General features: G+C 50.7%; 1 protein-coding gene across 2 annotated transcripts in view; it reads left to right on the top strand.

Moving 5' to 3' along the window:
• The window catches only part of LOC119971566 (myosin-binding protein C, cardiac-type-like), a 226,833-nt gene that overhangs the window by 64,227 nt on the left and 136,545 nt on the right, over positions 1 to 26,061 (top strand). For both annotated transcript variants that reach the window (XM_038807310.1, XM_038807309.1), the window contains 4 exons: positions 229 to 277; positions 7,714 to 7,773; positions 8,967 to 8,969; positions 24,868 to 25,031. In XM_038807310.1, the coding sequence (XP_038663238.1) occupies positions 229 to 277; positions 7,714 to 7,773; positions 8,967 to 8,969; positions 24,868 to 25,031 (276 nt within the window). The remainder of the gene's footprint in view (positions 1 to 228; positions 278 to 7,713; positions 7,774 to 8,966; positions 8,970 to 24,867; positions 25,032 to 26,061) is intronic.

Genomic DNA, 26,061 nt, shown 5'->3' with positions numbered 1-26,061 from the left:
AGGGGTGCAGATTTCTTGGAGGGTTGTCAGGCTGGTAATTACAGAGACGGAGGAGGGGGTCCGGGGCGTGGTCATGGAGGTTGAATTTTCAATCAGTGTTGTATAACCTGGAGTGAAGGAAGGTGAGTGAGCACAGGGGTGATGGGTGAATGGGACAGTTTTCTATCTACTTACTATTTGTTAACCTACTCAGGAAATGTTGTTAACTGTGGCATGTTCTAATCCCAGAGGTCCCAGTGCACGAGGAAATGGACATTTTGTCTCAGTTCAGACGCACGTAAGTGACTCTCTTGGAATTGTAGATGTGAAATGTGTTTCTAACTTACTGAAGTCTGTTTGATGCTCGATTCTATACTTGGCAAGCCCCACAGCAATACTTTACCCTCGGGACCAGGAACAAAATCAGAGATGGCAAATGCTGAGGTAAAGTCCTCATCACAGAACCGAACTTGTGTCTGTACTGCTCGGGAGCTTGGAGTCCTGACTCGGTTCAATTTGTGCTGCCCAGTCTATAGCCTGGGTGCTGGCACTGATATCTGTATCTTCAGTCAGTCAGGCTTCCACCATCCTCAGCAACCTATGGCTGTCACCTGGGTCTCACCCCTGCTCAGTTGCTAGATGACTTCACAGAATCCGTAGAGTCCAAACAGTGCGTTAGGAGGTCATTCAGCCCATTGAGTCTGCACCAACCCTCCGAAAGAATACCCTATCCAGCCGCTCCCCCTTCCACTCTATCCCCTTAACCCCATAACCTAACCTGCGTGTCTTTGAACACTAATTTAACATGGCCAATCCACCTAACCTGCGTATCTTTGAACACTAATTTAACATGGCCAATCCACCTAACCTGCGTATCTTTGAACACTAATTTAACATGGCCAATCCACCTAACCTGCGTGTCTTTGAACACTAATTTAACATGGCCAATCCACCTAATCTGCGTATCTTTGAACACTAATTTAACATGGCCAATCCACCTAATCTGCGTGTCTTTGAACACTAATTTAACATGGCCAATCCACCTAATCTGCGTGTCTTTGAACACTAATTTAACATGGCCAATCCACCTAATCTGCGTATCTTTGAACACTAATTTAACATGGCCAATCCACCTAATCTGCGTGTCTTTGAACACTAATTTAACATGGCCAATCCACCTAATCTGTGTATCTTTGAACACTAATTTAACATGGCCAATCCACCTATTCTGCGTGTCTTTGAACACGAATTTAACATGGCCAATCCACCTATTCTGCATGTCTTTGAACACTAATTTAACATGGCCAATCCACCTAATCTGCGTGTCTTTGAACACTAATTTAACATGGCCAATCCACCTATTCTGCGTGTCTTTGAACACTAATTTAACATGGCCAATCCACCTAATCTGCATGTCTTTGAACACTAATTTAACATGGCCAATCCACCTAATCTGCGTGTCTTTGAACACTAATTTAACATGGCCAATCCACCTAATCTGCGTGTCTTTGAACACTAATTTAACATGGCCAATCCACCTAACCTGCGTATCTTTGAACACTAATTTAACATGGCCAATCCACCTAATCTGCGTGTCTTTGAACACTAATTTAACATGGCCAATCCACCTAATCTGTGCGCCTTTGAACACTAATTTAACATGGCCAATCCACAGAACCGCACATCTTTGGACATCAAGGGGCAATTTTAGCATGGCCAATCCACCTCTCTGGACTGTGGGAATAAACTGGAACACCCAGAGGAAACCTATGCAGATACCGGGAGAACATGCAAACTCCACACAGACAGTCACATGAGGTTGGAATTAAACCCAGGTCCTGTGAGGCAGCATTGTTAACCACTGTGCCAGTGTGTTTCCTACAACTTGTATGCAACCCCATTTGGGCTGTACTTGTGGGAGTGGCTGATCCAACATGGTCAATCTTGGCCCCATGTAAATGTGGATTTCAAACTGCAGCTTATTGACCCAGGATATGTGTCTATTGTGGAAGCTGATTGGTCAAATGTGTCAGAGTATTGATTCAAGCTGGAGACTACTGGTTGACTGTGACAGTCATTGATTTGGTGCTTGATGAGGCAAAGCAGCCTGTTCCCCCATTCCCCCTCCCCCTCCTGACTCTTCCTGTCTTCCCTCCACCTCCTTGGCCTATTCTTCAGTGTTACCTGTTCAATTCAGTTAGTTAAATGGATTTGAATGTGTAGAGCGTGGGTGAACATTCAGACTGTGCTTGGGTTTGTTGCTGCGATCTGTCTGATCGCTAACTTGTCATTCAAACTATGTCTAGGAGCTTGGCAGCAGTGGGATTTCGGAAGAGGATGGGGACCAGTACCAGGTAGTAACATTATACAGCGGCACTCAATCCCAGCTCTTAACGGGGCAGCAACCTTGGTGGGAGTTCCCAGGTCTCCTGATTGGCCAATGATAAACACGGAAAAGACACAAATAATCATGGGAATCTCTGCTCGTGACCAAGGTGGTGACTCCTTTAAGAATCGGGATCAGTGAGCTGACTAAACGGCAATGCCAGAATCTCTCCCAATATTTGGACTGTAAGAGTGAGGCCTGCCTTGTGGGGGTGATTCTGGAGGCTGCTGGACTGAGAGGCGATCACCGAGTCACATCAGTAACCCAGTAGAATAACACTGGCAGTGAACCACTCTCCACCTCCACACGACTCCAAACCCAAACACCTCACCCCCTTACTCCTCCAACCATATCCCAGCCCACACCCCAACTACTGATACCGCTCCAGTCAAAATTGATCCATCCAAAATCACAACCCTTAACTCTCACCCTAACCCCCTCTACCGAAACCTCCCTTCACCCACTTTACCTCGGGTCTATCTGATGCCCTCCTACATCCTATTACCTATCTTTATCTTTAGGTCCACCCCAGCCCACAGCATCTACTCCCATTGCACAGCTTTCAAACCCCTTGCTCCCTTCCTCTATGCAAACTCCTGCACCACACTCTCCCCTTCACCTATCCTCACACTACCCCTCTCCATACCTTCACCCTCCCCTTTTGCCCCTCCCTTCATTCCATTCTCTGTCCACTTCCACCTGTTTCACCCTCTGCCCTTTCACCCACTTCCCTTTCACCCTCTGCCCTTTCACCCTCTGCCCTTTCACCCTCTGCCCTTTTACCCTCTGCCCTTTCACCCTCTGCCCTTTCACCCTCTGCCCTTTCACCCACTTCCCTTTCACCCTCTGCCCTTTCACCCTCTGCCCTTTCACCCTCTGCCCTTTCACCCTCCGCCCTTTCACCCGCTTCCCTTTCACCCGCTTCCCTTTCACCCTCTGCCCTTTCACCCTCTGCCCTTTCACCCTCTGCCCTTTCACCCTCTGCCCTTTCACCCTCTGCCCTTTCATCCTCTGCTCTTTCACCCTCTGCCCTTTCACCCTCTGCCCTTTCACCCTCTGCCCTTTCACCCTCTGCCCTTTCACCCTCTGCCCTTTCATCCTCTGCCCTTTCATCCTCTGCCCTTTCACCCACTTCCCTTTCACCCTCTGCCCTTTCACCCTCTGCCCTTTCACCCGCTTCCCTTTCACCCACTTCCCTTTCACCCTCTGCCCTTTCACCCTCTGCCCTTTCACCCTCTGCCCTTTCACCCTCTGCCCTTTCACCCACTTCCCTTTCACCCTCTGCCCTTTCACCCTCTGCCCTTTCACCCACTTCCCTTTCACCCGCTTCCCTTTCACCCGCTTCCCTTTCACTCCTCCCCTACCCTTCGCTCTCCCCTGCCCCTCTCTGCCCTGTCACACACTCTCCTTCCTACATGCTAACACATTGCCAACTCTCACATTGCTGCATTGAGTCCATTTTCACAGCATGAATAACGAGGGGCACTCCCACTGCGCTGGCATGCTGACCTGTTAGAGCAGTGACACCTCTGACACAATGAGAAATCTAGATGGAAGAATGTTGAAGAAATAGGTTTTGTTCGGTAAATGTCTCTGAATGTCCGACTGAAGCACAGAGCAGATCTGACCTGGGTAAGAATGAGAAATCTGTTTAAGGATAGATGTGGGCCTCTGGTACCAGGGCTGTAATGTGGTCCAACAGGACTCGATAGCTAAACCAGTACATCCCTTAGCACCTGCTCAGACAAAGATAAGGGGCAATTGATATTGGCACTGCCAATGATGTGGGCATCCTGACAGCAATTTGAGCACCAATGACTGCGCCACTCTATCGAAGAGAAACATTGGCATTTGCCACTCTTTACAAACAATCCACCCAGCCCCTGATCAGCTGTCATTACAGAGTGAGGTGGGATCGCCAATCAATGATATTAGAGGAGGGAGCCAAACTCTAACAGCAGTGACCAGTATGTTTACTCTGTATCTAACCCCATGCTGTACCTGTCCTGGGAGTGCCTGATGGGGACAGTGTAGAGGAGCTTTATCATCTGTCTAACCCCGTGCTGTACCTGTTCTGGGAGTGTTTGATGGGGACAGTGTAGAGGGAGCTTTACTCTGTATCTAACCCTGTGCTGTACCTGTCCTGGGAGTGTTTGATGGGGACAGTGTAGAGGGAGCTTTACTCTGTATCTAACCCCGTGCTGTACCTGTCCTGGGAGTGTTTGTTGGGGACAGTGTAGAGGGAGCTTTGCTGTGTATATAAACCTTTGCTGTACCTGTCTTGGGAGTGTTTGATGGGGACAGTGTAGAGGGAGCTTTACTCTGTATCTAACCCTGTGCTGTACCTGTCCTGGGAGTGTTTGATGGGAACAATGTAGAGGGAACTTTACTCTATATCTAACCCTGTGCTGTACCTGTCCTGGGAGTGTTTGATGGGGACAGTGTAGAGGGAGCTTTGCTCTGTATCTAACCCTGTGCTGTTCCTGTCCTGGGAGTGTTTGGTGGGTACAGTGTAGAGGGAGCTTTACTCTGTATCTAACCCTGTGCTGTACCTGTCCTGGGAGTGTTTGATGGGGACAGTGTAGAGGGAGCTTTACTCTGTACCTAACCCTGTGCTGTACCTGTCTTGGGAGTGTTTGATGGGGACGGTGTAGAGGGAGCTTTACTCTGTACCTAACCCCGTGCTGTACCTGTCCTGGGAGTGTTTGTTGGGGACAGTGTAGAGGGAGCTTTACTCTGTATCTAACCCGTGCTGTGCCTGACCTGGGAGTGTATGATGGGGACAGTGTAGAGGGAGCTTTATCCTCTGTCTAACCCTGTGCTGTCCCTGTCCTGGGAGTGTTTGATGGGAACAGTGTAGAGGGAGCTTTACTCTGTATCTAACCCCGTGCTGTACCTGTCCTGGGAGTGTTTGATGGGAACAGTGTAGAGGGAGCTTTACTCTGTATCTAACCCCGTGCTGTACCTGTCCTGGGAGTGTTTGATGGGGACGGTGTAGAGGGAGCTTTACTCTCTATCTAACCCCGTGCTGTACCTGTCCTGGGAGTGTTTGATGGGAACAGTGTAGTGTAGAGGGAGCTTTACTCTCTATCTAACCCCGTGCTGTACCTGTCCTGGGAGTGTTTGATGGGGACGGTGTAGAGGGAGCTTTACTCTGTATCTAACCCCGTGCTGTACCTGTCCTGGGAGTGTTTGATGGGGACAGTGTAGAGGGAGCTTTACTCTGTATCTAACTCTGTGCTGTACCTGTCCTGGGAGTGTTTGATGGGGACAGTGAAGAGGGAGCTTTGCTCTGTATCTAACCCTGTGCTGTACCTGTCCTGGGAGTGTTTGATGGGGACGGTGTAGAGGGAGCTTTACTCTGTATCTAACCCCGTGCTGTATCCGTCCTGGGAGTGTTTGATGGGGACAGTGTAGAGGGAGCTTTACTCTGTATCTAACCCCGAGCTGTACCTGTCCTGGGGGTGTTTGATGGGGACAGTGTAGAGGGAGCTTGACTCTGTATCTAACCCCGAGCTGTACCTGTCCTGGGAGTGTTTGATGGGGACAGTGTAGAGGGAGCTTGACTCTGTATCTAACCCTGTGCTGTACCTGTCCTGGGAGTGTTTGATGGGACAGTGTAGAGGGGGCATTACTCTGTATCTAACTCTGTGCTGTACCTGTCCTGGGAGTGTTTGATGGGACAGTGTAGAGGGGGCTTTACTCTGTATCTAACCCCGTGCTGTACCTGTCCTGGGAGTGTTTGATGGGGACAGTGTAGAGGGAGCTTTACTCTGTATCTAACCCCGTGCTGTACCTGTCCTGGTATGTTTGATGGGGACAGTGAAGAGTGAGCTTTACTCTGTATCTAACCCCGTGCTGTACCTGTCCAGGAAGCGTTTGATGGGGACAGTGTAGAGGGAGCTTTACTCTGTATCTAACCCTGTGCTGTACCCGTCCTGGGAGTGTTTGATGGGACAGTGGAGAGGGAGCTTTACTGTTAATCTAACCCTGGAAGTGTTTGATAGGACAGTGTAGAGGGAGCTTTATTCTGTGTCTAACCCTGTGCTGTACCTGTCCTGGGAGTGTCTGATGGGGACAGTGTAGAGGGAGCTTTATTCTGTGTCTAACCCCGTGCTGTACCTGTCCTGGGAGTGTTTGATGGGGACAGTGAAGAGGGAGCTTTACTCTGTATCTAACCCCGTGCTGTACCTGTCCTGGGAGTGTTTGATGGGGACAGTGAAGAGGGAGCTTTGCTGTGTATCTAACCCTGTGCTGTACCTGTCCTGGGTATGTTTGATGGGGACAGTGAAGAGTGAGCTTTACTCTGTATCTAACCCTGTGCTGTACCCGTCGTGGGAGTGTTTGATGGGGACAGTGTAGAGAGAGCTTTTTTCTGTGTCTAACCCCGTGCTGTATCTGTCCTGGGAGTGTCTGAGGGGGACAGTGTAGAGGGAGCTTTACTCTGTATCTTACACTGTGCTGTACCTGTCCTGGGAGTGTTTGATGGGGACAGTGTAGAGGGTGCTTTACTCTGAATCTAACCCCGTGCTGTACCTGTCCTGGGAGTGTTTGATGGGACAGTGTAGAGGGAGCTTTACTCTGTATCTAACCCCGTGCTGTACCTGTCCTGGGAGTGTTTGATGGGGACAGTGAAGAGGGAGCTTTACTCTGTATCTAACCCCGTGCTGTACCTGTCCTGGGAGTGTTTGATGGGGACAGTGAAGAGTGAGCTTTACTCTGTATCTAACTCTGTGCTGTACCGTCCTGGGAGTGTTTGATGGGACAGTGTAGAGGGAGCTTTACTCTGTATCTAACCCCGTGCTGTACCTGTCCTGGGAGTGTCTGATGGGGACAGTGTAGAGGGAGCTTTACTCTGTATCTAACTCCGTGCTGTACCTGTCCTGGGTATGTTTGATGGGGACAGTGAAGAGTGAGCTTTACTCTGTATCTAACTCTGTGCTGTACCGTCCTGGGAGTGTTTGATGGGACAGTGTAGAGGGAGCTTTATTCTGTGTATAACCCCATGCTGTACCTGTCCTGGGAGTGTCTGATGGGGACAGTGTAGAGGGAGCTTTACTGTGTATCTAACCCTGTGCTGCAACTGTCCTGGGAGTGTTTGATGGGGACAGTGTAGAGGGAGCTTTATATTGTAAATATATAATGGGTAATGAAGGACCAAACAGAATCCCTTTGAAAAGCAGCAGGTGAATCCACTGAATCAAGGACTCAAAAGTTAAATCCACACTCTCAAATTCTCATAATTCAAAAGTAACTATTGGTACAATGTGTATTCAGGAGATCTACTCCATGTTCTTGGAGGAACAGTTCCCCATTGCCAGCTCTCTAACTTATTCATCTCTCCACAGTAGCATAGATGCGGGTGATGAAGCTGGAGGACTGGACTTTAGCGCATTGTTGAAGAAGAGGTAAGATTCAGACACTCTCCCCTAACTGAGACCCTCCTGGCCCTAACCCTTCCTGACGCTGGCTGTATCTGGAATTAAAGTCGAAAGGTGACCATGAAACCATGGCCGATTGTTGGAAAAACCCATCTGGTTCACTAATGTTCTTTTGAGAAGGAAATCGGGCCTGCATGTGACTCCAGACCCCATACTCTTAACTGTGTTGCAAGCCACTCAGTTCATGGGCAATTAGGGACGAGCAATAAATGCTGGTCTCCCAGACCAAATGAATTTTTTTTTTAAATGCTCGGATAACCCATCCAACACTGGGACAATCTACCCAACATCAGGACAATCTGCCCCATACTGGGGTAATGTACCCCATACTGGCACAATACGGGGGTCAGTTTAGCTTAGTTGCGGAGCGAGGCCAGCAACGTAGGTTCATTCCCTGCTGAGGTTATTTATGAAGGCCCCACCTTCTCAACCTTGTCCCTTGCCTGATCTTCTGTTTAAACCACCATCAGTCCGCTCTCCCCCTCGAAGGGGAAAGCAGCCTATGGCCATCTGGGACTATGGCGACTTTACCTTACACAACCTATGCAACACTGAAAAAATCAACTGCACATTGAGGTATTCCTCCTCATACTGGGAAAACCATCCAACACTGGGATTATGAATCAACACTGGATACTACCAAACACTGAAGGCTGGCTTAACTCATTGAAGCCACCGACACTGCTGGGAAACTCACGGGCAGGGGTGCGCTACCAGTGGGAAAAGAGAATCCCAACAGCCAGAGAATTCCGGGATAATCCATTCAGCACTGGGTATTCTATCCAGCGATGGTGAGGTAATCGGTACAGAAAGACTTACTCCCACACAGTGCAGAATAATATCAAAGTATTTACTGCAGTACATTCTGTTGTGGAGGGAAAGATGTCATTGAGAGAGTGCAAAAGCTAACTGGATCATTAGCTTGTCATGTGGAAATCCTGATTATCCAGAGTTATTGGGTGAGGGTCAGGTGTATAAATCATGTTGATCGAAAGGGCTGTGTTGCTGTGTCGGTTGCTGTTTAATTATTTATTAAATAATCTAATGAACTGTTCTTATTTTTTCCTGGAAACTGATTGCCTGTTTTCTCATGACCTTTGACACTGCGTTCCCCCACAATTCCTGTCACAATCGTTGTCTGGACTGGAACTGATCATCAGAGGGTAAGAAAACTAATAGACAAACAAAAGGTGTCACCCCATTAATCAACTATCAGTACTAAAGTACTTTAAGCCATTCTCCCAGCAGATGTGTAACCTTGTGCATTTAGTTCCCTGGCCCTTCCACAGGCTCTCTTCTCCCTGCCACACCAGGATACGTATTCCACTGTCTTTTAAAAGTCCGTTCACTCTCTCTTCTCAGTGTCTCTGAACTCACTCCCAGGCGCAAAGTCACTCTGCCATCTCCTTTAACCTTAAATCTCCACATGTCCTGCCTCTTTGAGCAGAAAATCGGTTCTCATCACAATCCTTATGGTGAATAACACAAAATTCAGAGTAACAAATGCCCAGGATCCGATAGTTTCTACCGCAGGGTTTTAAAGGAAATCCGTGAGAACTAGGGGCAGCACTGTAGCACAATGATTAGCACTGCTGTCTCAATATACCAGGAACCCAGCTTCAATTCTGACCTCGGGTAACTGTGTGGAGTCTGCACTTTCTCCCCGGGCGGCATTCTGTGATCCTGAGGCTAAGTGTTGTCGCCGTCAGAAACGCCGTCGCGTTTCTCAATGGCATCAACGCGGCCCCAGGATCAGTAATTCTGGTCCCTACAGGGGGCCAGCACGGTACTGGAGCGGTTCATGCCTCTCCAGCTGCTGATCAGGCTGTGGAATGGGCGCCGGGAGATGCGCGCATGCGCAGTGGGTCTGGCGCGAACCCGCGCATGCGCAGTCCCACCGGCGCGATTTCCGCGCATGCGCAGTGTCTCACTTGTCCTCGCCGGCCCCGACGCAACATGGCGCAGGGCTGCAGGGGCCGGTGCGGAAGAAAGGAGGCCGAGAGACAGAAAGGCGGGCCCGCCGATTGGTGGGCCAGGCCATATCCCCCCCCACCCCGGGGTCGGACTCGCCTCCCCCGCCACAGGCCGCCACCCGACCCTTCCACGCTGAGTTCCCGTCGGCCGAGAGCAGGTGTAGACGGCGCCGGCTGGACTCTGCGTTACCACGACGGCTGCTCGGTCTATCCCGCCCCGAGAATCGGAGGGCCGGACACGTAGAATGGCCCGTGACCAGCGCTGCGCCAACTACGCCGGTGCCTATGGCGCCGATTCTCCACTCTGCGGAGAATTGTGTGCCGGCGTCGGGGTGGCGTGGTGCGATTCGCGCCGGTCACGGGGGTTCTCCGGCACGGCCCCGGGCTGAGAGAATCCCGGACCCCCATGTCTGCGTGGATTTCTTCCGGGTGCTCTGGTTTCCTCCCACAGTCCAAATATGTGCTGTTAGATGGATTGACTATGATAAAATTGCCCCTGAAGAGTCCAAAGATGTGTAGGTTAGGTGGGATTACAGGGATAGGGTGGAGGAGTGGGCCTGGGTAGGATGCTCTTTCAGTGGGTCATTGCAGATTCGATGGGCTGAATGGCCTCCTTCTGCACAGTTGGGATTCTATGAACATTGCAGATCCAAAATTGTTCATTCGGTTCAACAACTGAAATGAAATGAAAATGGCTTATTGTCATGAGTAGGCTTCAATGAAGTTACTGTGAAAAGCCCCTAGCCGCCACATTCCGGCGCCTGTCCGGGGAGGCTGGTGCGGGAATCGAACCGTGCTGCTGGCCTGCTTGGTCTGCTTTAAAAGCCAGCGATTTAGCCCAGTGTGCTAAACCAGCCCCTGTTAATGTAGATTGGAAAATTGTGCCTGTCAGTCCGCTGTTAAAGGTGAGAGATGGAAACCAGGGAATTATACACCACTTAACCTAACATGTTATCGGGAAATTATTGGAATCGATAATTAAGGGTAGACTTTGCAAATTTTCAGCTGATCAAAGAGAGTGAACAGGGATTTCTAAAGGGTCGTCATACCTGACGATCCTGATTGAACATTTTGATGAGGTGATTAAAGGAGTGGACAAAGAAATGTTTATGGACATTGTTTATTTGTGGACTTCCTTTCATTAAGTCATTCTCAAGGGGTTGGATTCTCCAATCCCCGACACTGAAATCGCGTTCAGCGACGGGACGGAAAACCCCCGATCGGGGTATCTCACAATGCTCCGCCCCCTGAAAAGCGGCGTACTCTGCGAGTGCTGTATCCACGGCCTCCCGCCCCGCGATGCTCCGTTCCTGACCGGCCGAGTTTCCCACTGCGTGGGACACGTGTGATCTCATCCATCAGGAACTCGGTATGGTGGCTGCGGACTCAGTTCTGCGCGCCACAGTCAGGGGAGGGCCGATCCGCGGGCAGGGGCGGACATATTCTGGGCTGAGGGCACTGTGGTGGAGCGGTCCGGGGCGTGGTAGCCGGCCGAAGGGGGGGATTATTTCACCGGCTGGGTCTGAGAGCGGCATCCACCATGAAGCACGGCGTAGCTACTGCAGGCGGTGCGCATGCCCGGCCACAGACCCAGCAATTCTCCAGGCCGTATCGGCAGTTAGAGCCGGGTGCTCTACGCTGCCTCCCTGCTAGCCCCCAGCAAAATGGGGAATCAGTGGCCATCATTATGCGGCAGTTTTCCTGCCACCGTTCCCACGCCGGCTTGGGGACAGAGGGCGGGATTCTCCCGCAACTGGCCGGATGGCCCAACGCCGGCGCCAAGAGCGGCACGAACCACTCCGGTGTCGGGCCATCCAGAAGTTGCAGAATCATCCACACTTCCGGGGACTAGGCCAGCGCTGGAGGGGTTGGCGCCACGCCAACTAGCGCCGAAGGGCCGGCGCATTCACAGAACCGCCGGCGTGTTCTTGTGCATGCGCAGGGGGTTTCTTCTCTGCACCGGCCATGGTGGAGCCTTACAGAGGCCGGCGCGGAGGGAAAGAGTCCCCCCCATGGCACAGGCCCGCCTGCAGATCGGTGGGCCCCGATCGCGGGCCAGGCCGCTGTGGGCCCCCCACCCCCATGGCCGGATTCCCCCCCCAGGACTCTGGTAGATGGCCTACCAGCCTGATCCCGCCGTGATGGACCATGTCAATTTCACGACGGTTGGACTGGCCGAAAACAGGCGGCTGCTTAGCCCATCAGGGCCCGGAGAAAGGTCGGGGGGGGCACTGGCAACGGCCCCTGGCCAGCACCGCGTAAACCCCGCCCGAAAACCGCCGGCAGAGAATTCGGCAGTCGGTATCGGAGCGGCGGGATGCGATTCACGGCGCCCCCCTGGCGATTCTCTGACCCGGGGGTTGGGGGCCGAAGGCAGTTCCCCCCCACCCCGGCAATTCTCCAGGCCCTTATGGGCCGAGCGGCCACCCATTTCCGGCCAGTCCCACTGGCGTGAAATAGACATGGTCCATCCCGGCGGGAAGTGGCTTGGAGGGCGGCTAGGCTGGCCCACGATTGGGGCACAGCGATCTGTGGGTGGGTCTGTGCCTTGGGGGCACTCAATCTCTCTGCGCCGCCTCTGTAAGGCTCCGCCATGGCCGGCGCAGAGAAGAAACCCCCTGAACATACGCAGCACACACGCCAGCAGTTCAGCGCATGCGCCAGCCTGCTACGGCCCTTCGGTGCCAGCCTAGCCCCTGGAAATGCGGAGGATTCCGCAACTTCCAGGCGGCCCGATGCCGGAGTGGTTAGCACCGCTCTCGGAGCCGGCATCGGGCCATCCCGCCAAGTGCGGGAGACGGGATTCTCCCATCGGGCGGCCCATGCTACTCCAGCTGCAATCCCAGCCTGAACCCATCAACGCAGGGTCCACTGGTGGCAACTAGCACATGCGCAATGGCCTTCTTCCCCGCGCCAGCCCCGACACCAAATGGAGCAGGACTACAGGAGTCGGCGCGGAGGAAAGGAGGCCGGGGTGGCAGAGAGGCTGGCCCGCCAATTGGTGGGCCCCGATCGCAAGCCAGGCCATTACGGAGGCCCCCACTGGGGTTGGACCCCCCTCCCCGCCCCCTACAGGCCGCCCTCGGCCCCTTCAACACCGAGGTCCCGCCGGCTCAGAGGATGTTAGAACGGCGCCGGCGGGACTCGGCTTCTTGATGACGGTCGCTCGGCCCATCCAGGCCGGAGAATCGGCGCGCCGCCTGTGCCGGCCTGGGACGGAGAGTCAGCGTATACCCCGACCGGTGCCGCCTCAACCATGTCGACCCTAGTGGCTGACCGGAGAATCACGTCCCGGCATCGGGGCGGCGTGGCGCGATTCGCGCGGCCCGAAAGCGATTCTCCGACCGGGCGGGGGGGGTCGGAGAATTCCGCCCAGGCGTTGACGCCGACGCAGAATTCATGAACTTTCCCGGCAGCAAAACTGGTGCCGAACCTGGACCGATTCGGGGACTGTGGAGGGGCTAGCACCAACGCCACATGGAACACAATCCATTCCAATGCAAAATGGTGTGGGATTTGCCAGGTCCCTGATTGACACTCGGGAGGCTGACAAGTTGCAGCCGCACATACACATTACAATCCACACACATCCCAGCCAATGAGATGGGACTGGTTGTGCTGGAACGCACCCATACAGCGGATGGGTCCCCATTACTCCCCCCAGCCTTGGCAGAAGCCTCATGGCCAGCGGCACATCTGTCAGCACGCTATGTCCATGCTGGACACTCTCTACTTCAGCAGCCACGACGCCAGTGTCACAATTTTTAAAAGCACAAGTGAACCAAGCCGTCGGGAACTCGGCCCATCGGAGGCAGAGAATCGCCGATGCCACGGAGAATACCGGGTTGGCCCCATTCATGATATGCAAACTGTTTTGCCGGAAGCAAGAAACCATTTCTGTATTATTTTGAAAGTTAATTTTTTTATAAATTACTTCTCTTTAAGTCCTTTGGTAGCAGGGTTTTATTGAGAATAGATTTAAGTTACTCTCAATTGTAATCGAGTGGAGGCAATAAAAGATTAAACTAGTATGGCAGGGGGGTTGGGTACCGGAGCAATAGGTCTGAAGGTAAAAGCATTGAGGGAGAACTAGGGAATAGGGCCAGTAAGGCTCTGAGAAAGAGCAGACGTTGCTGATGTTGCTGAAAACAGCGGGTCTGGTGGCCTGAAGTGCATATGTTTTAATGCAAGAAGCATTACAGGTAAGGCAGATGAACTTAGAGCTTGGATTAGTACTTGGAACTATGATGTTGTTGCCATTACAGAGACCTGGTTCAGGGAAGGGCAGGATTGGCAGCTAAACATTCCAGGATTTTGATGTTTTAGGCGGGATAGAGGGGGATGTAAAAGGGTAGCAGAGTTGCGCTACTGGTTAGGGAGAATATCACCGCTGTACTACGGGAGGACGCCTCAGAGGGCAGTGAGGCTATATGGGGAGAGATCAGGAATAAGAAGGGTGCAGTCACAATGTTGGGGGTTTACTACAGGCCTCTGAACAGCCAATGGGAGATAGAGGAGCAGATAGGTAGACAGATTTTGGAAAGGAATAAAAGCAACAGGGTTGTTGTGATGGGAGACTTCAACTTCCCTGATATTGAATGGGACTCACTTAGTGCTAGGGATTTGGATGGGGCAGAGTTTGTAAGGAGCATCCAGGAGGGCTTCTTAAAACAATATGTGGATAGTCGAACTAGGGAAGGGGCTGTACTGGAGCTGGTATTGGGGAATGAGTAGGGGAGCATTTCGGGAACAGTGACCACAATTCAGAAAGTTTTTAAGTGCTGGTGGACAAGGATAAGAGTGGTCCTTGTGTGAATGTGCAAAATTGGGGGAAGGCTAATTCTAACAATATTAGCGGGAACTGAAGAACCTAGATTGGGGGCGGATGTTTGAGGGTAAATCAACATCTGACATGTGGGAGGCTTTCAAATGTCAGTTGAAAGGAATTCAGGACCGACATGTTCCTGTGCGGAAGAAGGATAAATACGGCAAATTTCGGGAACCTTGGATAACGAGAGATATTGTAGGCCTCGTCAAAAAGGAAAAGGAGGCATTTGTCAGGGCTAGAAGGCTGGGAACAGACGACGCCTGTGTGGAATATAAGGAAAGTAGGAAGGAACTTAAGCAAGGAGTCAGGAAGGCTAAAAGGGGTCATGAAAAGTCATTGGCAAATAGGGTTAAGGAAAATCCCAAGGCTTTTTACACGTACATAAAAAGCAAGAGGGTAGCCAGGGAAAGGGTTGGCCCGTTGAAGGATAGGCAAGGGAATCTATGTGTGGAGCCAGAGGAAATGGGTGAGGTACTAAATTAATACTTTGCATCAGTATTCACCAAAGAGAAGGAATTGGTGGATGTTAAGTCTGGAGAAGGGTGTGTAGATAGCCTGGGTCACATTGAGATCCAAAAAGATGAGGTGTTGGGCGTCTTGAAAAATATTAAGGCAGATAAGTCCCCAGGGCCGGATGGGATCTACCCCAGAATACTGAAGGAGGCTAGAGAGGAAATTGCTGAGGCCTTGACAAAAATCTTTGGATCCTCACTGTCTTCAGGTGATGTCCCAGAGGACTGAATAGCCAATGTTGTTCCTTGTTTAAGAAGGGTAGCAAGGATAATCCAGGGAACTACAGGCCAGCGAGTCTTACATCAGTGGCAGGGAAATTACTGAAGAAACTTCTTTGAGACAGGATCTACTCCCATTTGGAAGCAAATGGACATATTAGCGAGAGGCAGCATGGTTTTGTGAAGAGGAGGTCGTGTCTCACTAACTTGACAGAGTTTTTCGAAGAGGTCACAGAGATGATTGATGCAGGTAGGGCAGTGGATGTTGTCTATATGGACTTCAGTAAGGCCTTTGACAAGGTCCCTCATGGCAGCCTGGTACAAAAGGTGAAGTCACACAGGATCGGGGTGAGCTGGCAAGATGGATACAGAACTGGCTAGGTCATAGAAGGCAGAGAGTAGGAATGAAAGGGTGCTTTTCTGATTGGAGGGCTGTGACTAGTGGTGTTCCGCAGGGATCAGTGCTGGGACCTTGGTTGTTCGTAGGACATATAAATGATTTGGAGGAAAATTAAATCAAATGAAAATCTCTTATTGTCATAAGTAGGCTTCAAATGGAATTACTGTGAAAAGCCCCTAGTCGACACATTCCGGCGCCTGTTTGGGGAGGCTGGTACAGGAATTGAACTGTGCTGCTGGCCTGCCTTGGTCTGCTTTAAAAGCATTTAACTGGTCTGATTAGAAAATTTGCAGACGACATCAAGATTGGTGGAATTGCGGATAGCGATGAGGACTGGCAGAGGATACAGCAGCATTTAGATTGTTTGGAGACTTAGGCGGAGAGATGGCAGATGGATTTTAATACAGACAAATGTGAGGTAATACATTTTGGAAGGTCTAATGCAGGCAGGGAATATACAGTGAATGGTAGAACCCTAAAGAGTATTGAAAGCCAGACAGATCTAGGGGTACAGGTATGGGTCACTGAAAGGGGCAACACAGGTAGAGAAGGTAGTCGAGAAGGCATACGGAATGCTTGCCTTCATTGGCCGGGGCATTGAGTATAAGAATTGGCAAATCATGTTGCAGCTGTATAGAACCTTAGGCCACACTTGGAGTATAGTGTTCAATTCTGGTCGCCACACTACCAGAAGGATGTGGAGGCTTTGGAGAGGGTGCAGAAGAGATTTACCAGGATGTTGCCTGGTATGGAGGGCATTAGCTATGAGGAGCGGTTGAATAAACTCGGTTTGTTCTCACTGGAACGGCGGAGGTTGAGGGGTGACCTGACGGAGGTCTACAAGATTATGAGGGGCATAGACAGAGTGGATAGTCAGAGACTTTTCCCCAGGGTAGAGGGGTCAATTACTGGGGGCATAGGTTTAAGGTGCCAGGGGCAAGGTTTAGAGGAGATGTACGAGGCAAGTTTTTTACACAGAGGGTAGTGGGTGCCTGGAACTCGCTGCCGGAGGAGATGATGGAAGCAGGGACGATAGTGACATTTAAGGGGCATCTTGACAAATACATGAATAGGATGTGAATAGAGGGATAAGGACCCAGGAAATGTAGAAGATTTTAGTTTAGACGGGCAGCATAGTCGGCACAGGCTTGGAGGGCCGAAGGGCCTGTTCCTGTGCTGTACTTTTCTTTGTTCTTTTTCTTTGTTCTATATCTAAACTACCCAAACCAAATTAGATTCCAGTCTGTAACTCACTCCCGGGTATCTGTTATTCTATATCTAAACCACCCAAACCCCTCGATTAGATTCCAGTCTGTAACTCACTCCCGGGTTTCTGTTAATCTATATATAAACCACCCAACCCCTCCATTAGATTCCAGTCTGTAACTCACTCCTGGGTATCTGTTATTCTATATATAAACCACCCAACCCCTCCATTAGATTCCAGTCTGTAACTCACTCCTGGGTATCTGTTATTCTATATATAAACCACCCGAACCCCTCGATTAGATTCCAGTCTGTAACTCACTCCCGGGTATCTGTTATTCTATATATAAACCACCCGAACCCCTCGATTAGATTCCAGTCTGTAACTCACTCCCAGGTATCTGTTATTCTATATATAAACCACCCAAACCCCTCGATTAGATTCCAGTCTGTAACTCACTCCCGGGTTTCTGTTAATCTATATATAAACCACCCAACCCCTCGATTAGATTCCAGTCTGTAACTTACACCCGGGTATCTGTTATTATATATATATACCACCCGAACCCCTCGATTAGATTCCAGTCTGTAACTCACTCCGGGTACCTGTTATTCTATATATAAACCACCCAAACCCCTCGATTAGATTCCAGTCTGTAACTCACACCCGGGTATCTGTTATTCTATATATATACCACCCGAACCCCTCGATTAGATTACAGTCTGTAACTCACTCCGGGTACCTGTTATTCTATATAAACCACCCAAACCCCTCGATTAGATTCCAGTCTGTAACTCAATCTCGGGTATCTGTTATTCTATATATAAACCACCCGAACCCCTCGATTAGATTCCAGTCTGTAACCCACTCCTGGGTTTCTGTTATTCTATATATAAACCACCCAAACCCCTCGATTAGATTCCAGTCTGTAACCCACTCCCGGGTATCTGTTATTCTATATGTAAACCACCCGAACCCCTCGATTAGATTCCAGTCTGTAACCCACTCCCGGGTATCTGTTATTCTATATATAAACCACGCCATACCCCTCGATTAGATTCCAGTCTGTAACTCACTCCCGGGTATCTGTTATTCTATATATATACCACCCGAACCCCTCGATTAGATTCCAGTCTGTAACTCACTCCGGGTACCTGTTATTCTATATATAAACCACCCAAACCCCTCGATTAGATTCCAGTCTGTAACTCACACCCGGGTATCTGTTATTCTATATATATACCACCCGAACCCCTCGATTAGATTCCAGTCTGTAACTCACTCCGGGTACCTGTTATTCTATATATAAACCACCCAAACCCCTCGATTAGATTCCAGTCTGTAACTCAATCTCGGGTATCTGTTATTCTATATATAAACCACCCAAACCCCTCGATTAGATTCCAGTCTGTAACCCACTCCTGGGTTTCTGTTATTCTATATATAAACCACCCAAACCCCTCGATTAGATTCCAGTCTGTAACCCACTCCCGGGTATCTGTTAGTCTATATATAAACCACCCAAACCCCTTGATTAGATTCCAGTCTGTAACCCACTCCCGGGTATCTGTTATTCTATATATAAACCACGCCATACCCCTCGATTAGATTCCAGTCTGTAACTAACTCCCGGGTATCTGTTATTCTATATATATACCACCCGAACCCCTCGATTAGATTCCAGTCTGTAACTCACTCCGGGTACCTGTTATTCTATATATAAACCACCCAAACCCCTCGATTAGATTCCAGTCTGTAACTCACACCCGGGTATCTGTTATTCTATATATATACCACCCGAACCCCTCGATTAGATTCCAGTCTGTAACTCACTCCGGGTACCTGTTATTCTATATATAAACCACCCAAACCCCTCGATTAGATTCCAGTCTGTAACTCAATCTCGGGTATCTGTTATTCTATATATAAACCACCCAAACCCCTCGATTAGATTCCAGTCTGTAACCCACTCCTGGGTTTCTGTTATTCTATATATAAACCACCCAAACCCCTCGATTAGATTCCAGTCTGTAACCCACTCCCGGGTATCTGTTAGTCTATATATAAACCACCCAAACCCCTTGATTAGATTCCAGTCTGTAACTCACTCCCGGTTTAGAGGAGATGTACGAGGCAAGTTTTTTACCTCGTACATCTCCTCTAAACCGGGAGTGAGTTACAGACTGGAATCTAATCAAGGGGTTTGGGTGGTTTATATATAGAATAACCCCTCGATTAGATTGCAGTCTGTAACTCACTCCCGGGTAACTGTTATTCTATATATAAACCACCCGAACCCCTCGATTAGATTCCAGTCTGTAACTCACTCCCGGGTACCTGTTATTCTATATATAAACCATCCGAACCCTGTTCCTGTGCTGTACATTTCTTTGTTCTTTGTTCTTTAACTCCTAACCTATCCCTACTGAAACCCTCAACAAATTGGGACATGTTTTGATCAGAGATCACCCCTGTGCTGATGACACTGCGTTATTTGCCCAGACAGAAGATCATGTGCAATGACTGATGGAGTGTCTGACCCATGTTCATGGTAGCACAGCACCAGTGACCCGGGTTCAATTCCGACCTTGGGTTTCCGTCTGTGCTGAGTTTGCACAATATCCTCATGTCTGCGTGGGTTTCCTCCCAATGCTCCGGTGTCCTCCCACAGTCCAAAGGTGTGCAGATTAGGTGGATTGACCATGCTAAATTGCCCCCAAGTGTGCATAGATGTAAAGGTTAGGTTACAGGGATAGGGTGGGTTAGAGGGCCAAAGTAGGGTGCTTCTTCAGAAGGTCAGTTCAGACTTGGTGGGCAAAATTGCCTCCTTTGTCCTCCGTGTTTAGAAAGCTGTAGATATGGGACAGAATGTTGTGTCCCTACCTGCGATCAGACCTGACATCACACTACCAAAAACCATTGGCTCAATTGGCCGAATGGCCTCCTTCTGCATTGTGGGAATTCTATGATTCTTGTTTTGTCAGCTTGGAGATATGGTAAGAGACCACAATTTATGTTGTGTAGATCTCAGCATCAGACAGTCACCAACTTCAAACAGGCAGGGAAAAGACCGCAAACTGACTACCACAGGACCATGGCTATCTCTAAGGCCTGCACACTCACCATGTTGCTGTGTGCTCTTGAAGCCTGGACAATTAACACTGAACAAGAACAAGGGTTAACATCTCTGGTGTCAATGGAGCCTCCTTGACATTACATGAGGCTGTGCTTTCTGGGGCAAACATGCCGAGCATGCGAGCTTGAACCTCTGGCTTGGGCATGTGCATAGAAGGGAAGGTAGACCGAGAGGCCTGTGTCTAGAGACCAGCAGAGTGGCCATAGCTCCGACTGAAGAATGGTGTTGAACGATCGCCGTCAACATTCATCATGGCAAGTGGAAAACTCAAGCTGATGATTGACAGGAATGTTGACACCTGCTGTGGGCAGGAATTTATTGCCACAACAACATGTGGTTTCTGTAGCCCCACAGCCCCGTAAATAATGTGTCAGCAGAGATTACCCCACATGACTGTGGTACGTGGGTCAGTGCCAGTAGGCAACGCAAATGGTTGTAAACTTTTGAAACTCTCTTCCTCAAATGGAATTTAATGCCAGACTAATTGGTTGAAGATTTTTATCAAGCAAACATACTGTGGAGTACAGGGCCCAGAAAGTGGGGTTTGGAAGGCTCCAGACACTTGAAGCAGAGGGTGGGGATGCATTGACATGGACATAGAATTTACAGTGCAGAAGACGCCCATTTGGCCCATCGAGTCTGCACCGGCCCTTGGAAAGAGCACCCTACCTGAGCCCACACCTCCACCTTATCCCTGTAACCCAGTAACCCCACCTAAATGATTTGGACACAAAGGGCAGTTTAGCGTGGTCAATCCACCTAACCTGTACATCTTTGGCTTATCCTCATAGGGATAAGAGTGAAAGCCCCTACAATCAGAACCCAGAGGGCAAGCCCCAGAAAGCAGAGGAAGAAGGCCCCAGGTCCCAATGTGTTGCTGGGAGCCCAGTTTCCTGTTCTCATGAGCCCAGGTGACTAGACCATGTTCCTTTCAGAAAAGGTCACAGATAGAGGTCTGGACCGATAACCGTCCATTCTCCTTGAAGCAGGATGAACAAAGGGAAACTCTACTCCCCATAGCAACCCCCCGCCTTGCCCCACCACGCAGCTACTACAGGCTGGGCTGCTATTTGACATGTCCTGTCTCAGCAGCTGAGAAATGGAAGATAAAGATGGTGAGCATTTTCATTATCAATTCTCACCAGCGCAGCAGTCAGGTAGAAACCTCTCAAGGGGACACATTCCACTTGGCTGGCACCTTATAACCCATCAGCCCTCAGTTATATCATTGGGGTTTTACTACCCTCCCAACCCCTGGCCTATCCTCATTGTTCAGTGATACATTACTCACTCCCTCCCCCTCCCTTTCTGCCTCCACCCCTTTTTCTCCCTCCCCTTCCTTTTCTCTCTCTCCCTTCCCTCCCCCTCTCTCCCTTCCTCCCCCTCTATCTCTCTCACTCCCCCTCTCCCTCTCCCTCCACCTCTCCCTCTCACTCCCTCTCTCACTCCCTCTCTCTCCCACCCCCTCTCTTCCCTGTCCCTCTCTCCCTGTCTCCCTTCCTCTCTCCCTCCCCCTCTCTTCCTCCCCTCTCTCCTTCCACTTCCCTCCCATTCTCTCGCCCTTCCTCCCACTCTCTCTCCCCCACTCCCCCTCTCTTATTCCTCCCTCTCTCTCCACCTCTCCCTCCCTCCCCTCTATCTCAGGGCAACACGGTAGCATAATGGTTAGCACGTTGCTTCACAGCTCCATGGTCCCCGGTTCGATTTCCGGCTTGGGTCACTGTCTGTGCGGAGTCTGCACGTTCTCCCCATGTGTGCGTGGGTTTCCTCCGGGTGCTCTGGTTTCTTCCCACAAGTGCCGCAAGATGTGCTGTTAGGTAATTTGGACATTTTGAATTCTCCCTCTGTGTACCCGAACATGCGCCAGAGTGTGGGGCGACTAGGGGCTTTCACAGTAATTTCACTGCAGTGTGTGGTAGTCACCGCTAGCAGTATCATATGTATTACGGTAAAGCATGTATAGTAGAGGTACATGGGTAAATCCCTGCCTGTTGACTCCGCCCAGTAGGCGGCGTATAAATGTGTGTGCTCGCCAGTGCTGCAGCCATTCTGCAAGCAGCTACAGGAGGCACAACATCTTTGTTCAATAAAGCCTTGATTATTCCACTACTCTCGTTTTTGTAAGAAGTCTTACAACACCAGGTTAAAGTCCAACATGTTTGTTTCAAACACTAGCTTTCGGAGCACTGCTCCTTCCTCAGGTGAATGAAGAGGTATGTTCCAGAAACATATATATAGACAAATTCAAAGATGCCAGACAATGCTTAGAATGCGAGCATTTGCAGGTAATTGAATCTTTACAGATCCAGAGATAGGGGTAACCCCAGGTTAAAGAGGTGTGAATTGTCTCAAGCCAGGACAGTTGGTAGGATTTTGCAAGCGCAGGCCAGATGGTGGGGGGTGAATGTAATGTGACATGAATCCCAGGTCCCGGTTGAGGCCATACTCATTTGTGCGGAACTTGGCTATTAGTTTCTGCTCAGCGATTCTGCGTTGCCACGCGTCCTGAAGGCCGCCTTGGAGAACGCTTACCCGCAGATCAGAGGCTGAATGCCCTTGACTGCTGAAGTGTGTCTCGAGATTGGCAGTTGTCGGTGTTGAGTACTGAGGCTGTTGCAGCAATGCCGTCGTCATGGGGGATGCTGGTGTAGAGTGCCGAGACATCCATTGTGACGAGGAATGTTCCTGGTTCAACTGGTCCATGGATGCTGCGTTTCTGTAGGAAGTCCATTGTGTTGCGACAGAAGCTGGGTGTACCTTGTACGATGGGTTTCAAGATGCCCTCGATATAGCCAGAGAGGTTCTCACACTTCAAAAGGCCCCTCCCCTCCACCAACCGAAACACGTACTTTCTGAACGTGGTTGACGAGTACTCCCGGTTCCCTCTTGCCATCCCATGCCCCGATATGATTTCTGCCACGGTCATTAAATCCCTCCACAGCATCTTCACCCTGTTCGGTTTCCCCAACTACGTCCACAGGGACCGGGGATCCGCTTTTATGAGCGATGAGCTGCGTCAGTTCCTGCTTAGCAAGGGCTTCGCCTCGAGCAGGACAACCAGCTACAACCCCCGTGGAAACGGGCAGGTGGAGAGGGAGAACGGGACGGTCTGGAAGGCCGTCCTGCTGGCCCTGCCGTCTAAAAATCTCCCGGTCTCCCGCTGGCAGGAGGTCCTCCCCGGCGCGCTCCACTCCATCCGGTCGCTCCTCTGCACCGCGACTAACGAGACCCCTCACAAACATGTATTTGCCTTCCCCAGGAAGTCCACCAATGGGATCTCGCTCCCAAAGTAGCTGACAGTTCCTGGACCCGTCCTCCTTCGGAAGCATGTGCAGACCCATAAGTTGGACCCTTTGGGCAAAAGGGTCCACCTCCTACACGCGAACCCGCAGTACGCCTACGTGGCGCACCCCGACGGGCGCCAGGACAGAGTCTCCCTCTGGGACCTGGCACCAGCCTGATCCCCACCCACGGCCCCCGACCTGACACTGCCCACCCCCCTTGTTACCTCATTCACCCCTGCGTCACTCACCCTCCCTCCAGCGAACTTCACCGCAGCCCCCGCCCCAGGAGGGTCCGTTCTCCCACTGGTTCCACTCAGGGGTGACGAAGCTGAGGACAACACGCTCCCGGAGTTACAGATGACCAAGTCGGCGCTCACATCACCTCCAGAACTGAGGTGATCGCGACGGAGGGTCAAGGCCCCCGACAGACTGAACCTGTAATTATTTTTTTTTCACCACCCCCGCCGGACACTTTTCTAACAGGGGGTGAATGTGGTAGTCACCACTAGCAGTATTATATGTATTACGGTAAAGCATGTATAGTAGAGGTACATAGGTAAATCCCTGCCTGTTGGCTCCGCCCAGTAGTTGGCGTATAAATGTGTGTGCTCTCCTGTGCTGCAGCCATTCTGGTTCCAGCTACAGGAGGCACAACATCTTTGCTCAATAAAGCCTCGAGTATTCCACTACTCTCGTCTTTGTGTTAATTGGTAGTGCATCACAGTGTTAATGTAAGCCTACTTATGACAATAAAGATTATTATTATTAATGTTTTCTCTCTCTCTCTCCCTCCCCCTCTCACTCCCATCGCTCGTCTCCCTCTCTTCCTCCCCCTTTCTTCATCCCCCTCTCTCTCTCGCTCTCCCATCTCTCCTTCACCTCTCCCTCCCTCAACCTCCCTTGCCCTTCCCCGCTCTCTCTCCGCACTCCCCCTCACTCCTCCTGCCCTCTCTCACCCTCTCTCCCTCCCTCCCCTCTCTCTCTCTTCCTCTCTCCCTCCCTCCCCTCTCTCTCTCTCAATCCCCTCTCTTACCCTCCCCTTCTCTTATCCTCCCCCTCTCTTACCCTCCTCTCTTTCTCTCCCTCCCCCTCTCTCTCTCCTATCTCTCCTCTCCCTCTCTTCCTCCCCCTCTCTCTCCTCGCACTCCCCCTCTCTCCTGCCCTCTCCCACCCACTCTCTCCTTCCCCCTCTCTCCCTCCCCCTCTCTTACCCTCCCCCTCTCTTACCCTCTCCCTCTTCCCTCGCTTTCATTTTCATTTTCATTTCATTTCATTTTTCATTTTCTCCTTCCCCCTCGCTTACAATCCCTTCTCTGTCCCTCCCCCTCTCTCTCCCCTCACTCCCCCCTCTCTCTCTCCCTCCCCTCTCTCTCACACCACTTCTGTCTCTCACACATTCTCCCCCTTGCCTCTCCCTCTCCCTCACTCTCTCTCCCTCACTCCTCTCTTTCCCTCTTGCTCGGAACTACTGGCGGATATGACTATTTCCCATTTTCCCACAGGGAAGTAAAGATGAATGAAGGGCCTAAGATTGATGTTTGGGAAATCCTACAGAAGGCCCCAGCCTCCCAGTACGAGAAGATAGCGTTCCAGTACGGGATCACCGACCTGAGGGGAATGCTCAAACGGCTCAAACGCATGAAAAAGGAGGAAAAGAAAGGCACCGGTAGGAAAGGCGTGTGGGGGAGGTGGGAATGAGGAGGAGGGTGTATGAGGGAGGGGGAATGAGGGGAGGAAGAATTAGGGAGGGACTGTGAGGGAGGGGGAAAGAGGGAGAGGGTGTGATGGAGGGAAATGAGGGTGAGGGGGTGTGAGAGTGGGGGGAATGAAGGAGAGGGTGTCAGAGGAGGGAACGAGGGAGAAGAGTGTGAGGGAGAGGGGGTGTAAGGGGGTTGGGAATGAGGGTGAGGTGGTGAAAGGGAGGGGAGAATGAGAATGAGTGAGGGGGAGTGAGGGAGAGAGGATGAGTAGCAGGTTTGGGGGTAAGGGTGTGAGGGAGGGGAATGGGACTATTTGGCACCGCCCTTTTGGCGCCGATCATTTGGCGCCGACCTTGTGGCGCTCATCTGTTTTGGCGCCAATTCAGACTACTTCAGTTGATTGCCGGGAATGCTCCAAATCAAAAACTTCTGAAATACATTAAGGCCGATGGTCATATTTTTATCCATTATTATTATTAACTATGAAATGCATTAAACTTTTATACTCATTTTACTTGTTATTTGGTGTTAGAAATAAATATCATGTTTTTATCTATTATTATTATTAACCTATCATTACATTCCTGGCAATATATTCAATACACAACAAAGGCGCCAAAACAGCTAGGCGCCAAAATAATGAGCGCCAAATCAATTTAGCGCCAAAATGGCGGTGTCAAATGATCGGTGCCAAAAGGGCGGCGCCAAACGTACCCAACCCCTGAGGGAGGGGGTGTGAAGGAGGTGGGAATGAGGCAGTGAGGCAGTGAGGGTATGACAGAGACAATGAAGGGGAGGATTGAGGGAGATGGTCTGAGGGAGGTGGGAATGAAGGTAAAGGGCTGTAAGGAAGGTAGGGATGAGGGTGAGTGGGTGTAAGGGTGTTGGGAATAAGGAGCCGGCATGAGGGATGGACATGTCGGAGGGGTGTAGGGAAAGGGAGTGAGGAAAAGATGAGGGGAAAGATTCAGGGAAAGTATGTGAGGGAGGTGGGAA

This window comes from Scyliorhinus canicula, chromosome 9, assembly GCF_902713615.1.
Source record: "Scyliorhinus canicula chromosome 9, sScyCan1.1, whole genome shotgun sequence".
Classification (NCBI taxonomy): domain Eukaryota; kingdom Metazoa; phylum Chordata; class Chondrichthyes; order Carcharhiniformes; family Scyliorhinidae; genus Scyliorhinus; species Scyliorhinus canicula.
This window is presented reverse-complemented; position numbering and strand designations above follow the sequence as displayed.